We start from the raw sequence: 16,081 nt of genomic DNA on the forward strand, positions 1-16,081 counted from the left end.
TTATACTTCACATTTCCTAACCATCCATCTTCCTTGATTTTCGCCATCTGAAACACATCCCTGAAAAAAGCCTCACATTGGCTAGGTTAATAACCACAGCCATTTTTTTCATTTTATTTCTTTTAGTTTGCGATCAATGAATCTTGCAAGCCTCGGGAACAGATTAAATTAATAAATGCAACAGACTTAAGATATGCTTTTAAGATAAAAGCATATCTTAAGATTTGTATGCCGCCTTCCCAAAGCATCTCTAGGTATCTTAAAACTCTTGGCATAAAAACAGCCATAAAATCTTTATAGTAGAGAATAAATTGCTGACTGCTTTTTTGCATACCGTATTTTTCGGAGTATTCCAGCCTCCCCCGCTGACATAGCTTGTCGGAAGGTCGCAAAAGTGGATCCCGGGACATTGGGACGGCCAGGCACGGTCATAAATAGGAACCGGCTGCCAAGCGTCCGAATTTTCAATCATGTGATTGCGGGGGATGCTGGAAAGGTCGTAACTGGGAAAAACAGCCCTAAGTCGCTTTTTCCAGTGCCGTTGCGGCTTTAAACGGTCACTAAGCGAACTGTCATAAGTCGAGGACCACCTGTATTTCAATCAATTATCTAGACACGATGGCGAAACCAGGGCCCGGTTTGGAAGGAGAGAAGCGGCTCTCACCCTGAGGTGTCCCGTTCCTGCTCGGCCTGCATCATATTCCTTAAACTGGCGTCGGCCAAGGCCTGGGTGAACTGGGTGTAAGGAGCCATGAAGCAGCAGTGGTAAAGACCCGGCCGTAAGCTGGAGGAGCCCAAGCGCTGGCATTTGGCCTGAGCTCGGCAGGAGTTGGAAGACCAGCTGTCAAACTGCGAGGCCAAGTTGGTGCCAAACAAGGTCTTGAGTAACTGGAGAAGGCGGGAAAGAAGCAGCTTTGTGAAAAATCAATGCCCAACGAAGAAGAGAAGGAGAGAGGGAGGAGGAGGAGGAGGAGGAGGAGGAGGAGGAGGAGGAGGAGGAGGTGGTGAACCCTCAGCTCTGCCCTTAGGAGAGATGTTATTGTTGTGGTCTGCCAGCGGCCAGCAGATTCGGACAGTGAGGAGGTTGGGGAGGAACCTGGGCCAGTCCTGGAGTCTGGGGAGGGCTCTGCATCAGAGGCAGAGAGAGGACCGGGGCCGTCTGACAGTTGTCAGCTGCCTTCGGAGTCGGACATCCGTGGGGTAGAAGAACAGTTGGAGCCTGTTCCCAGGGTGCGCATGCGCAGAGATGCCAGGAGAAGGGAACAGCTAAGGAACAAGGGTCGACTCAGGAGTAAAGCCACAGGTGGACGATGAATGGCCCCTCTCACAGAGAATGAAGGAGGAGCGAAAGGGGAGTGGAGTTTGCAGGAGACAATTAGTTCGCTTAATTGGTTTGTGACTCTCGGAGACTCCTTGCCAAGTTTTGAAGATATCGGCCTGGCACCTGTCCAAGCCAGATAAGGTCTGTGACTGGAAATTAACCCTTGAAAGACTGTGCTGGATGTGAATGAGAAGAATTTAATAAAAAGGGTTTTTTGTCAGGACAAGCAGTCTCCTTCATGCTTTTTGGGGAAGCCTAGGTCAGAACAGAACGGGACCAGAGCCCGCCCCAGCTGGAGGTCTCGGAAGGAGAGACCCTGTCCCCTCTTTTTGTTCTTCCTCCCTCCGTTCCATCCATTCCATTGCTCTCTGCTTCTTGATTTGATTTCTGAATGGTTTCTGAGTCCATAGTGTGACTGTGGGGCTCCAGAACAAACTATAACACATCCAGCTCAAGAATGGCCCCTTAGGAAATTTCATGGCAGCTGGGATGATCTTATCACAGCCAAACCAGAAGCGGTGAGATGGTTACCTTTCTTGGGTATCGAATTAAAAGATCTATCCCATTGCAAGGCTATGGCTCCATATTATGGGATTTTATTATGGTTTTACCTTAATTTAATATATTATCTCCTATATTGTATTGTCAACCCAGACACACGATCTCTCTCTCTCTTTCCCTACCCCCTTCTCTCTGTATCTTTTTTCTTTCTTTCTTTCTTTCTTTCTTTCTTTCTTCTTTCTTTCTTTTTTTTCTTTTTCTTTTTTTTCTTTCTTTCTCTCTCTCTCTCTCTCTTTCTACCTACCTACTTATCTTTTATCTTTTTTTATTTATCCTATCTATCCTATTGTCTGTCTGTCTGTCTGTCTGTCTGTCTGTCTATCTATCTATCTATCTATCTATCTATCATCTATCTACCTACCTATCTATCTACCTACCTACGTACGTACCTACATACCTACATACCTACCTACTTACTTTATCTATCTATCTGTCTGTCTGTCTGCCTATCATCTATCTACCTACCTATCTATCTGCTGATGCTACAATTTGATTTCTTACCTCTCTCTTCTCCCCCTCCCTTACCCTCTCCCTCGCTCCCTCCCTCTTTCTCTCCCTCTCCCTTTCTCTCCCTCTCTTTCTCTCCCTTTCTCCCTCCCTCTCCCTTTCTCTTTCTCTCTCCCCCTCTCTCTCTGCATGCTGTTTGTCCTAAACAGACCCCATTTTGAAGTGAGGCTTCTATCAGACAGTTCTGTCAAATTTGGGTTCAATTCTACACTGGGAAGGATTAAAGCAATCCATTCAGACGGATCGTGCCCGGGATGTAATGCAGCTGGCTCAAGGGAGAACTCTTCTCTGAGAAAGGCGTACGCGCACATTTTGAACATTGTTACCTGCTGAACGCACACAGTTGCCATGACTGGTTCTTTGTTGAAACAGGATTTCAGGTAACACAGAATTTCTTCCACATACTAAAAACAGAAAGACAGAATTAGGTGTTGCCCAGACAGCAATGAACACATCTTCATTTACCTATCCCATAATCCCTTGAGGGGTGGAGTCTGGCCAACTGAATGCAGCTACAGAGTATATTTTTCACACTGGTGCAATAGGACTGGGTATTTTGTTACCGTGTTTCCCCGAAAATAAGACCCTGTCTTATATTTTTTTGAACCCCGAAATAAGCACTTGGCCTTATTTTTGGGGAGGTCTTATTATTTCGGGGCGCGGGGAGCAAGACGGGGCTCCTCTTGCCGTCTTACCTGATTTCCAGCTCTGCGTTCAAATATTTTCATGGAGGGCTTATTTATGGGGGGAGGCTTATTTTAGTGCAAGCACTCAAAAGCCCGATTGGGCTTATTACCAAGGAGCCTTGGTAGTACAGTGGTTTAATGCACCCTGTTATTAAGACCAGCTGCCTGCAATTTCTGCAGGTTCGAATCTCGCCAGGCTCAAGGTTGACTCAGCCTTCCATCCTTTCTAAGGTAGGTTAAATGAGGACCCAGTTTGTGGGGGCAATAAGCTGACTTTGTATAAATATACAAAAGGATGAAGGCTATTGCTTAACGCATTGTAAGCCGCCCTGAGTCTCCGGAGAAGGGCGGCATATAAATCAAATTAAAAAAAAATAAAAATTATCATTGTTTCTTGTCCTGCCCTTTGGTGCTTTAGAAAATTAAGTTGATCCCTTCTTCTTTGGGGCAGCCCCTCAAATATTGGAAGACTGCTATCATGCCACCCCTAATCTTTCCTTTCTCTAGACTAGCTAAACCCAAATCCTGCAGCCATTCTTCGTATGTTTTAGTCTCCAGGCCTTTGATCAACTTAGTTGCTCTTCTCTGCACTTTTTCCAACGTCTCAACATCTTTTTTTGTAATGTGGTGACCAAAACTGGATGCAGCATTCATCGGGCCCTAAAAACTTACTTTTTTCAGTTAGCCGGGCTGGCCTGATTCCATGTTGGTTTTAAAGTTTGATACTGATTTTTAATTGAAATGTTTTAAATTATGGGCCAAATTTCATTTAATTATTTTTAAAATTATTTTAACTTTTGTGTACAAATGCTTTTATTTTGGCTGTTCGCCGCCCTGGGTCCGAAAGGAGAAGGGCGGTATACAAATCTAATAAAAGATAAAGATTCCAGATGCGGCTTTACTAAGGTTCTATAAAGCGGTACTAATGCTTCACGTGATTTTGATTCTATGCCTCTGTTTATACAACCAAGAATTGTATTACTTTTTTTTTTTTTTTTTTTGGGCCAAAAGCATCAAAACCTTATAATTTATTTATTTATCACGTCAATTTCTAAGGCTACCCGCCTTTTCAGAGCCAGAGAAAGGAAGCTGCTGCCCCAAAGCGCCCGTTGTTTTTAGACATTTTTTAAAATTTATCGCTTTTATAAATAATGCGAGCTGATGAAAATAGTTGTTAACACTCCTCCTTCCTATTTTCCCCACTGTAAAAACCCTGTGAGCGGAATTCAAAGCTCTAAACTAATAACATCTACATTAATTAACATTAATTATGCTTTTGTATGTTCCCCTAATCCAGGAGTCGGCAACCTTAAACCCTCAAAGAGCCACAAAGGTCCTAACTGGAAACCCCCCATTGAATTATGGAGCCGACCGGAAGTCCAGTTCCCCCACTATAGAATCTCTTCCTAGAGTGGCATCCTTTTTCCTCTACCTGTCCTAACTGAAAGCCCTATCAATTGTGGAGCCAACCGGCTACAGGGAGCCGCAGCAGAGGGATGAAAGAGCCACATGCGGCTCCAGAGCCACGGATTGCTGATCCCTGCTCTAATCGATCTGGCTTAGAGAGATTTAAAAACATTGTAAGCCAGCCTGAACCCACCTTTCCAATGTCTTGTAGAGTTGCCAGTTCTAAGATTTGAGACAGAACGTCCAAAGCTGATCTCAGGAATCCACCAAACTTTTCATTGACGTTTTGGAGATCGAGTGTAACCTTACGAAACAAAGAAAGAAAGAAAGAAAGAAAGAAAGAAAGAAAGAAAGAAAGAAAGAAAGAAAGAAAGAAAGAAAGAAAGAAAGAAAGAAAGAAAGAAAGAAAGAAAGAAAGAAAGAAAGAAAGAAAGAAAGAAAGAAAGGAAGGAAGGAATGAATTCCTTATTGGCCAAGTGTGATCCGACACACAAGGAATTCGTCTCCTGTTCAAAAGCTTTCAGCGTACATACAAAACAACAAAGTGAATGTTCATATATCATAGTTACAATCATTAATCCTAAAATACGACAAGTGATAAATCATAGATACCAAAAGGAGAAGGCAGTAAGAAAGATGAGAAGATGAGAAGGATAATAGCAACACAGCCCTACTACATGGGTAATCTCAATTCCTGGCAAATAGATGGGGAAGAAATGGAGGTAGGGACAGATTTTATTTTCCTGGGCTCCAAGATCACTGCAGATGCAGCCAAGAAATTAAAAGACGTTTGCTCCCGGGGAGGAAAGCTATGGCAAATCTAGACAGCATGCTAAAAAGCAGAGACTGGAACTTTGTTATATGCTCTGCTTGGACTGATTTTTTGGACTGGACTTGACTATTCTTTGGCTTTTGTGGACTTTGATGTTTTCGGTCGGAGGAGATAAACCTCCCTTTGTAAGTAAAGACTGTTGGCAAGCAGCCACTGGGTTGCTGCCAATTCTGTTATCAAAGGAAATTCTTGTCTGCTGGTTTATTTTAACTCTTGGTCGACTGCTGGTGTGCGTGTGTGAGACGGGGACAGAACAGATTACTCCCCTAAACTTTAAAACAGATTGCAGATTTCCTTGCAGATTGCAAGTAAAAAAAAAAAAAGAAAGCAGGGCAGAGGGTGGGCTCCAGATTTTACAAAACACAAAAGAACCAGAACTACGGGTCCACGAGCCTGCAAGGTCTCCAGAATTCGGTAGCACGTGCGGCGCAGATTGCTCAGGAAAAGTAGTTTGATACAAATAAATACCTTATAGTTGGCATAGGTGGCCTTCAGAACGTCGTAGAGTTTGAGATACGACGGGAGATGGTAGAAGTTACCCAGAGTGGACGAGGATTTACTCGGGGGAGTGGAGCTTGAAGTGTCACTTTGTCTCGGAGCTTTATGAATCAAAGCAGAGAGAAGAGAAATTCTTTAATAATGTTAAAACTCTCGAGATCGTCTCTATCCAGGCAGCCCTCCTTCTAGCACTGATGATGTAACCTAGATGGGTCATGAAATTTCTGCAAGGAAACAACCAAGCTCAGAGAGCACCAAGGACCCCGTTACGACCACAAGGGAGCCCCCCCAAATCTACGCTGCTGAGCGAGATATTTGTAAAGCGAGACATTTGTTCTATTTTATGACCGCCCTTACCACAGTTCTTAAAAGTGAATCTACACAATTGTTAAATTAGTAACCCGGCGGTTAAGCAAATCTTGGCTTCCCCATCGACCTTTATAAATAGTCATTAAGCGAGCCACCGTTCATTAAGTGAATGACAAGTCCGAATCCAACTCATCCTACGGCTGGTTTTTTGCCGAGTTCAGGCCAAGCGCCTGTTATCAGTTTTAGAAAATAGGAAGAGGGCCAAATGACTCTTCTCAAAGGGTAGTTTTTAATTTTATGGTTATTTGCTCTTCTAAAGCCAAGCATTTTCTTTTTAAATTCGGCCGCCTTAAAAGCAATTAAATCCTTTGGGTTCAATGCAGACATAACTGAATAAACAGCCTTCCTTGGCTCTGGAAAAGGAATGGTTCTGAAGAGCCTTCTATTAATAGTCAATATCTTTTTGTTTTGTTTTGTTTTGTTTAAATTGATTAGGTTTTTATCCCATCGTTCTCCGAACCTGGGCTGTTTTCACTCGTCTTTTTAGGGCTTATGGCGACCGTGGCTTGCTCCGTCGCTTCTTTTTCTTTCGCTTTGCGCCGAATTGGACTCAGCGAAGGTGGGTTGGTGAGAGATGGTAACGTCGCCTGGAAAAACAGATTTTTTTTTAAAAAAAAAGAAAATCATCATCTCCCTGTGCTTCAGGGATGAAATCCAGCAGGTTCTGGAGAACTGGTAGCGGAAATTTTGAGCAGTTCAGAGAACCGGTAGTGGAAATTTTGAGCAATAGTTCGGAGAACCACCTCTGGCTGGCCCCAGGGGTGGGGTGGGAATGGAGTTTTTGCAATATCCTTCCCCCAGGAATGGAGGTTTTGCAGTATCCTTCCCCTGCCCCACCCACCAAGCCACACCACGCCCACCAAGCCACGCCCACAGAACGGGTAGTAAAAAAAATTGGATTTCACCACTGCCGTGCTTTGCCTGCTTTTCTCATTGCTTCTCTCTCCAAAGATCCATTGTGCTTTAGAAGCTGTTTTTTTATCCCCAAGCAGGGGATAAAAAACCAGCAAATTAATATGCTGAAGCTGACCAGACTAAGGACGCTAGCCAGGTGAATATACCTGGTAGGCAGATTCCCCCCCCCCACATTTTCCTCCCCAAAGACTAAGCTGCGTCTTATATTCAGGTGCATCTTATACCCCCAAAAACACGGTATGTGAAACCCACCTGTGTAACCGAGTCTTATGCTCCCCTTACCTAAAAATAAGCCAGCAATGTCAGCGACAGACAACAAACATACCTTTAGTGTTGGGCCAGGAACGACATCATCCAATATGTGGGAACAAATATTAATGATCTTCAGCAAATGGGAAAACAGGTGATCGACCAACAGGGCAAGCGTCCGGTCTGACAGGGCCACCCACGAGTCCTCTTGCTTAGCGGCAGGAACGCTGGCTTCGTCCTCGCTGTGCGTCCAGGGGTTTTGCAAAGATTTGGAGGCGGTGGCTGAAAGCACGACAGGCGCTTAAAAATCCAAATAACTAACTTTGATTTTGGTTTTTTTTTTACAAATGATTAGATAAGATTTCTTGTTATAGAAATGGCTAGAATAGAATCACAGAGTTGGAAGGGACCTTGGAGGTCTTCTAGTCCAACCCCCTGCTTAGGCAGGAAGCCCTAGAGTGTTTCAGTTTATATTATTATTTAAAAGATAAGAGCCTGGTGGCGCAGCAGACTAATAGCCTGTTATTAACATTCAGATGCCTACAATTACTGCTGGTTCGAATCTCTCCAAGGCTCAAGGTTGACTCAGCCTTCCATCCTTTCTAAGGTAGGTAAATTGAGGACCCAGTTTGTGGGGGCAATAAGCTGTATAAATATACAAAAGTACGAAGGCTATTGCTTAACGCATTGTAAGCCGCCCCAAATATCCAGAGAAGGGCGGCATATAAATCAAATTTAAATAATAAAAAAAAAACATGATCCTTGAGAAACTCCAACTGTCATAAATACGAGTCAGTTGCCGAATGCCTGAATTTCGATCCAGGGGATGCTGAAACGGTCGCTGTGTGTGAAAAAACAGTCCTAAGTCATTTTTTCTAGGGTCGTTGTAACTTCAAACCGTCACTAAATGAATTGTTGAAAATCGAGGATTGCCTGTATCCCAAAAAGCATATTCTCGATGTGAATTTGTATCTGTCTTGCTAGATTGTAACACGGACCGCAACCGTTTATAGACAAATAATGCTCCTTGGGTGTTTTAAAACCCACGAGTGAAGATTAAATATTTTACTTATTAAAAAAAAAATACACAATATTGGAAAAATGAGAACACCCCATCAGATGAGGATGTAATTCGGAAAATTAATATTCCGAGTGTGCAGAGATGGACAGATTGACTTTAAAAAGAAAAGACAAAGAAAACACAGAATATGACTTTGATATGGAATAGATTTTATGAGTGGTTAGAGAGAAGAGGTAGAAATTAGATGAAGAAAGATTGTTATATATGAATTAAATATAAAGATGGTTAGTAATTATAAATATGCCAATATAATTAACAGAATTATAAATAAGCTAATAATAAAGAGAAACTATTCTGTTTCTTCTTAGCCAAAACTATTCTGTTATATTATTACTACCCTGTTTCCCCCGATAATAAGCCCAATCGGGCTTTTGAGTGCATGGCAATAAGGCCAAGCGCTTATTTCAGAGTTAAAAAAAATATATAAGACAGGGTCTTATTTTTGGGGACACACGATATTGTTACCAGTATATGTGTTAATATTTCTTTTGGTTCCTCTTTATTTTTTTTTGTAAATGATAATACACTGTATTCAAAATATTTATGAATTTAAAAAAGAAGAAGATGATGATTAAATATTTTTTCTTACCTGCCAGCAAATTCCCAGCCAGGATCAAGGCGTCTTGGTGGGCAGAGAGATCCAGAGGGAACGAAACGGAGGAAAGGAGGGAGAGCAGCAAGCCAACTATCCCAACTGCGCTCTTCTCCTGAGACTCTTCCATGCCTCCCGGGTGAGAAAAACTGGAATTCAATTTTAAATCATCAGTTTCCGCACCATGGGAGGAATAAAAGGTATTTCTATATTATATATTATAAAATATAGGTATATTATTATTTACTGTATCCATTAAACATGAAACTCAGTCAACTGAACATTCAAAAATGCATCACGAATACCATTGACTGGTGCTAATGGTTGATAGGGGTTGCTGCCAGCGTCCTAGGGATCAACCAAGGACCTTCTTAAGACGTATGATGTTCAGAGTAGCACAGTTTTTTGCAGTTCCGCTGGTGTTATTGCAGGAAGCTACAATTTCTTGATGTATCTTATAAAATTCTTGGACATGGTACCTATTATTATTATTATTATTTAATCTTTAGTGAGATTCACAGCCTTTGAGGCTGGTTAATAGCTCAGCAGCTCGAGTCCTAACCAAGGACCTAGGAACTGTTAAGGTATCGTCGGAGGATGAAAGCTGTTCCGAGTAAGGTGGTTTTTTGTAGAGTCAAAATGTTCAAGTCCGGCAAATTTAGAATTTCTAAATAGCGGGGTAGCCCTTTGGGTATTGCTCCAAGGGCTCCAATTACAATCGGGACAACACACGATTTCTTTTTCCACAGTCTCTTCTTCCTCTTCCTCTTCTTCCTCTTCTTCTTCTTCTTCTTATTTGCTTTATTCATTAAACATGAAACTCAGCCAACTGAACATTTAAAAATGTACCACAACTATTATTAACTGGCACTGATGGTTGATACGGGTTGCTGCCAGCATCCTAAGTATCGACCAAGTATTTCCTTAAAATATAAGATGATGATGATGATGATTGGAGACCCTTGCTCCGGATTCCCTTTCCAGTAAGCGAAGGTGAATGAGTTGCAACTTACCCACAGTGCCATCCCACATTCCAGGTACAAACCGGAAACGATGAGGACAAAAGACACAATGCTTCGCAGCAGCCAAACTGGGGGGAGAAAAAAAAAAAACAAGAAGGAAAAATATTATGCTCAGGAACACAGGGAAATGTGGAAGAGGCACGGGGTTGTGTTTTGCAGCACGCTCCAACAGATAAACGGCATGGTTAAGATGCGGGAAAGGAGCGCAACGCTTAAAAAAAACCCCAACTGGTAAAATATAGGTAGTCCTCGACTTACGACCATAATTTGAGCCCAAAATTTCTGTTGCTCAGTGAGACACTTGTGAAGTGAGCTTTGCCCCATTTAACACTCTTTCTTCCCACGTTTGTTAAGTAAGTCGTTGCAGTCGTTTAAGGTAATGACAACAGTTGTTGAGTGAATCCGGCTTCCCCTATTTTGCGACTTTGCTTCACTTAACCAATGTCTCGCTTAACAACGTAAATTTTGGGCTCAATTGTGGTCGTAGGTTGTGGGCTACAAAAAAAAAAAGAGGAAAAATTGATCACATAAATGTAACTTTTAACATGTAGGATCCACCCTAGCTGGGTCATGAAATAAAAATAAAAAGCAGTAAATTCTCCTCCCCTTTTACATACACACACACAATCACACACACATACGTATATATGTATATATCTGTGTGTATACATCTCTCTTTCTCTCTCTCTCTCTCTCTCTCCCCCCACAAACACACATTATATACATACATACATATAGTATGTATGTATGTATGTATGTATGTATGTATAAAAGAGCCCAAATTTTTTGTTGCTAAGCGAAACATTTGTTAAGAGAATTCTGCCCCATTTTACAACCTTCCTTGCCACTGTTGTTCAGTGAATCACTGCAAATGTTAAGTTACTGACAGGGTTTGTTAAGTGAATCCAACTTCCCCCTTGACTTTGCTTGTCAGAAGGTTGCAAAAGCGGATCGCATGACCCCAAGACACTGCGACCGTCATAAATACAAGTCCTTCTTCCCCGTCCCTACAGGACGGTTCTGGCCCACAGACCCATCGGCAGCGGTTCGTCAGTCCGGGTTTTCGTGGAGCTCATCAGAGCCCACTAATTCCCCGACTGTCTCGCCACGATGCCAAAAACGGAAGTCCGAGCGTCTGAATTTTGATCATGTGACCACGGGGAGGCTGCAACGGCCCTAAGTCTGAAAAATGGCCATAAGTCACTTTTTTTCAGGGACGTCGCTACTTCGAATGGTCATTAAACGAGCTGATGTAGGTCAGGGACAAGCTTCATTGACATCAACGGACCCACAATCAAAACTCACAGTCAGGGATCTGGAGGGTGAGGTCGTCAACGCATGGGACACGGCCGAGATCACTCTGGAAAGATTGTTCTCCACCGTCACATCGGCTGGACTTGGCATCAGGTTGTATCCTCTGTAGGTTCTGGAACAACATGAATGTACCTCATTAATCATTTCTTAACAAACTTGAATAATTCCTGGTTAAGGAGGAAAAGCATATTTAATTGATGGTTACGTCCAGGGGTGAAATGCTCTGAAGTCTGCTACCGGTTCGTTTTGCTACTGGTTCGCTTCCCGCACGCATGCACAGTGTGTGCCAAACGGAATGGGACTTTTCAACTCGAACTCTTGGCGCTGCCTGTTTCTCCACCAAGGTTTCGCCTGTGCGTTATTACGCCTCGGCACTTTGGGCCACGGCCCCTCTGTCCCAGTCCCTTCACCGCGGCCCATTCGTCGCAGTACAGTTCGCGTTGGGCTTTTGGGCGCAGAGGACAGTTCGAAGCCAGCCAATCGGTGCAGGGGCACGGGGGCTTTGGGAGTAGCGCGGGGGCTGCAGTTCAGAGGGAGGCTCTGTCAGTTCGGGGCCTCCCGAGGCGGCCGAGAACAGTATGGGGGAGGGATCCAGCCACAAAAGATGGGGGAGAAGAGGGGCTGTAGAGGTTCCCAGGTCCTCTCCCTGTGGAAGAGGGGGTTGGGAGGTGGCAAAGGTATTTTGTTAGTAGCGCTTGGAACTCTACCCTCAACTCCGGCCAAGAGCCGCTCGTCTGTCAGTTTGGAGCCTCCCGAGGCTGCTGAGAGCAGCGGGGTGGAGGTGGGGGTGGGGGCTGTAGAGGACAAGGGAACCAGCCACAAAAGACAAGGGGAAGGGCAGTAGAGGGCGAGGGATCCCAAAGCCCCTGTGGCCCTGCACTGATTGGCTGGCTTTGAACTGTCCTGTGCGCCCAAAAGCCCGACGCGAACTGTACTGCGACGAATGGGCAATGGTGAAGGGACTGTGATGGAGGGGCCGTGGCCCAAAGTGCCGAGGTGTAATAACACGAAGGCGAAACCCTGGTGGAGAAACAGGCAGCGCCAAGAGGTTGAGCCAAAAAGTCCTAGACCCATGCCAAATGCGTGCTTTGCGCTACTGCGCAGCACTGAAAAAGGAGGATTAAGAAGCTTTTTCTAAGGTAAGTAGAACAGTGAGGGGGGGAACAGCTGTGCCACGCGATTTAGATTCGCTAAAAAGCAGGAAATCCTGCTTTTTAGCGAATGTAAATCGCGCGGCACAGCTGATCGTTGGAAATACCGGTTCACCCGAACTGGTAGCATTTTTTTTTACTACCGGTTCGGGAGAACCGGTCCATACCGGTAGCATTTCACCCTTGGTTACATCCCTTCTACTGGAGGCTTTATTCTACCCCAAGAGGAGCTTCTGTTCAATCAGAATAGAGCTGGAAGGGACCTCGGAGGCCTTCTAATCTAACTCCCTACTTAAGGAGGAGACCCTGTACTATTTCAGATAGTCTCTTCTTAAAAGCCTCCAGTGATGGAGCACCCACAACTTCTGAAGGCAACTTCTGTCCCACTGGTTAATTGTCCTCACTGTTAGGAAGTTCCTCCTTAATTCCATGTTGCTTCTCTCCTTGATTAATTTCCATCCATTGAATCAGAATAGAGATGGAAGGGACCTTAGAGGTCTTCTAGTCCAACCCCCCCGCTGAAGCAGGATAATCTATACCAGTGATGGCGAATTTATGGCATGTGTGCCAGAAGTAGCGCACAGAGCCATCTCTCCGGGCATGCCAGGAGAGCCTCTGTTTATACAACCGAGGATTGTATTAGATTTTTTTTTGGCTGCTGCTGCATATGGCTGCTCCTGTTTAAGGGATCGTCCACTAGGACTCCAAGGCCCCGCTCAGTTTGCAGCTGGAAACCTATTTTTTTGTATTATTCAGCTGTTAACTTGCATCCATTACAAGAATGCAAGTTACCCGACAGCAGATTTATCCTTAGTCAAAAGAAAGAGGTGAGTAAAATAGCAGGTTCTCCTCACGAATGGAATGGAAAGGAAAAAGGGAAAAGGGAAAAGGGAAAAGGAAAAAGAAAAAAAAAGGGAAAAAGAGGAAAGAGGAAAAAGGGGAAAGGAAAAAGGAGAAAAAGGAAAGGAAAGGAAAGGAAAAAAAGGAAAGAGGAAAGAGGAAAGAGGAAAAAGGAAAGGAAAATGGAGAAAAAGAAAAGGAAAGGAAAGGAAAGGAAAAAGGAGAAAAAGGAAAGGAAAGGAAAGGAAAGGAAAGGAAAGGAAAGGAAAGGAAAGGAAAGGAAAGGAAAGGAAAGGAAAGAATAACACGGTTGGAAGGGACCTTGGAGGTCTTCTAGTCCAACCCCCTGCTTAGGCAGGAAACCCTACACCACTTTGACAAATCGTTGTCTAATCTCTTCTTAAAAACTTCCAGTGTTGGAGCACCCAAAACTTCTGAAGGCAAGTGCTTCCACTGGTTAATTGTTCTAACTGTCAGGAAATTTCTCTTTCGTTCTAGGTTGCTTCTCTCCCGAACGATGTTCCCGGAACGAGGCGTTTTATTATTCCCTGCTAAATGCAGCTCTACCTGGTGATGGTGCTCACTGCAAAGTGGGAAGTCGGTGGGGTTTCGTGCATCAGGAGCTTCAAGTAGACGCTGCTTTGCTCCTTGGCCAGAGCTACGACCGGATCAGTCTGCCCTGCGTCGCAACTATAGAACAGCTTTGGGACCAGCCTGTGAGAAACAAGGGAGAGAAGAAACGAGAAGGGCCTTTTTCACTAAGAGAAAACAAGAAAACGAGGGACACTCAGGGCAAGTCCCATTCAGTGTTCAAGCATCCTTTTGGGGGGAAACGTGGTGGAGGAAACGGTCACACAAAAGCTTGAGCAGGCACAGGTGGTCACACACACAGGCCCTGAACGAAGCAGAGATCAACTGCAAACACGACAAACCCTCTGAAGTCAACTCAAAGATTCCTTTATTAGGAGCGCCAGCAGCCCCGCAAAAAATTTCTCTCTCAAGTCCGTCTGTCCGTAAGATGAATAGCTGTCTGTCGCACCTATTCGTCTCTGCCCTGCCTTTTATTCCCCAGAGCTAGGGTGGGGCTTCGCTAGCAGTGGTGACTCTTTTGTCCCAAGGACTGGCCCATAGATTTCCACTGCTCTCCTCTCCTCTCCTCTGCCTTCCGTGCATCAGGCACTGGACCCAGCTGTTCCTCCTCTTCCTCATCAGCCACCTCCAGACCTCGGGGCTGTTGACTCTCCATCTGAGGGCTGATGGACGGCCCAGGCTCCGCCTCCGTCTCTCTCTCTCTGCCAGCTCCATTCCCCCTTCCCCCTCGGAGCTCTCAGGTTGCCCTGATGCTGACCTTGACTCCCATGCCTCCTCCTTCTCCTCTGATTCGGCTGCTGGAGGGGCCGGCGGCCGACAGGCCACAACAATCTGGCTTCAGGCCTGGACATAAGATGTCAGAGATGGCCCTGGTCATCCTTCTGGATGATCTCTAGCAGGAGTGGAATGGGGATAGTGCATCCGCGGGGGCTCACGTGGTAAAGCCGCTGAGCCTGCGCTCCGCTGAGGTCGGCAGCTCGGTGGCTCGATTCCCGTGAGCGAATAAACCGCGTAGGGACAGGAAAGGAGCCTCCCCCGATTGCCTACTGGCATTCAGGTGTCCCGTGGGTAAGATAACAACGTCCGAAAAAAATCCTTTCGCAGAGGCAGCCAACCACTTTGGTGATCCCTTTATGATCCCTAATGGCTTTAATTTAGCCATTAATACAAATAGTCCTCGATTTACAACATTTCACTTAGTGACTGTTTGAACTTACAATGGCACTGAAAAAAGTGACTTATGACCATTTTTGACACCTACAACCATTGCAGCATCGTAATTTAACAACTGCAGTGTTTTGCTTAACACATGTGGCAAGAACAGTCGTAAAATGGGGCCAAATTAAAAAATTTCTCACTTAGCAACATAAATTTTAGGCTCAATTGTGGTCATAAATTGAGGGCTACCTATAACACATTTAATTTCCCTTTCTTTATGGTGATAAGCAACCACTTTCATTCTTACCATTCAATATTCAGCTTTTGCTACGGAAACACCCCAAATACTTCCGTATATGAGAATATAAACTTTCTATTTTTGGGAACTCCGAGATAAATGTATTTTGGAATACATCTGCAGTCTTTCCATCATACGCATTCCGTATTAAACCCCTGCCTGTTGACAAATTATTATTCCCAAAGCGTAATTCCAATTATGCATCAGATAACATATTACAGTATATGTTTTTTTGCTTTTTGTAAATAAAAACAATGTAAGGTTTATCCTAGATACGGCGGAATATTATGAAATGCATTTATTATATAATTTATTATAATAATAATTTATTATATAATGCAATTATATAATGCAATTATGAAATCCAGGGGAAAAAATGGCGCTGATCTTTCTAGACGGACAGAAAGCATTTGACAGTGTAAATTTATTTATTTATTTATTTATTTGATTTGATTTCTATACCGCCCTACTCCCGAAGGACTCAGGGCGGTGCACAGCCAAACAATAAAATACATACATACAAAATTTAAAAGTGGAATTAAAATCAAATTAAATAGTTTTGGCCCAAATTGGCAAATTTATGATGCAACAGTTAAAACTGTATGGATTTTGGGGAGAAATTCATAAATACGATTAAGACAGATTTACACCATATGCTATCTTTCTGTGCAAAATATAAGGAGTCGAAA

General features: G+C 43.9%; 1 protein-coding gene across 1 annotated transcript in view; it reads right to left on the reverse strand.

The window, feature by feature from the left end:
• Window positions 1-16,081, reverse strand: part of HTT (huntingtin) — a 103,458-nt gene that overhangs the window by 56,606 nt on the left and 30,771 nt on the right. The window contains 10 exon segments of the mRNA XM_070948925.1: window positions 665-888; window positions 2,716-2,793; window positions 4,676-4,786; window positions 5,783-5,913; window positions 6,642-6,768; window positions 7,422-7,627; window positions 9,016-9,167; window positions 10,032-10,108; window positions 11,346-11,466; window positions 13,913-14,059. Coding sequence (XP_070805026.1) covers window positions 665-888; window positions 2,716-2,793; window positions 4,676-4,786; window positions 5,783-5,913; window positions 6,642-6,768; window positions 7,422-7,627; window positions 9,016-9,167; window positions 10,032-10,108; window positions 11,346-11,466; window positions 13,913-14,059 — 1,374 coding nt within the window.

Source organism: Pituophis catenifer, unplaced genomic scaffold (assembly GCF_029215685.1).
Source record: "Pituophis catenifer annectens isolate HBS135680 unplaced genomic scaffold, rPitCat1.0.hap2 SCAF_8, whole genome shotgun sequence".
NCBI lineage: Eukaryota > Metazoa > Chordata > Lepidosauria > Squamata > Colubridae > Pituophis > Pituophis catenifer.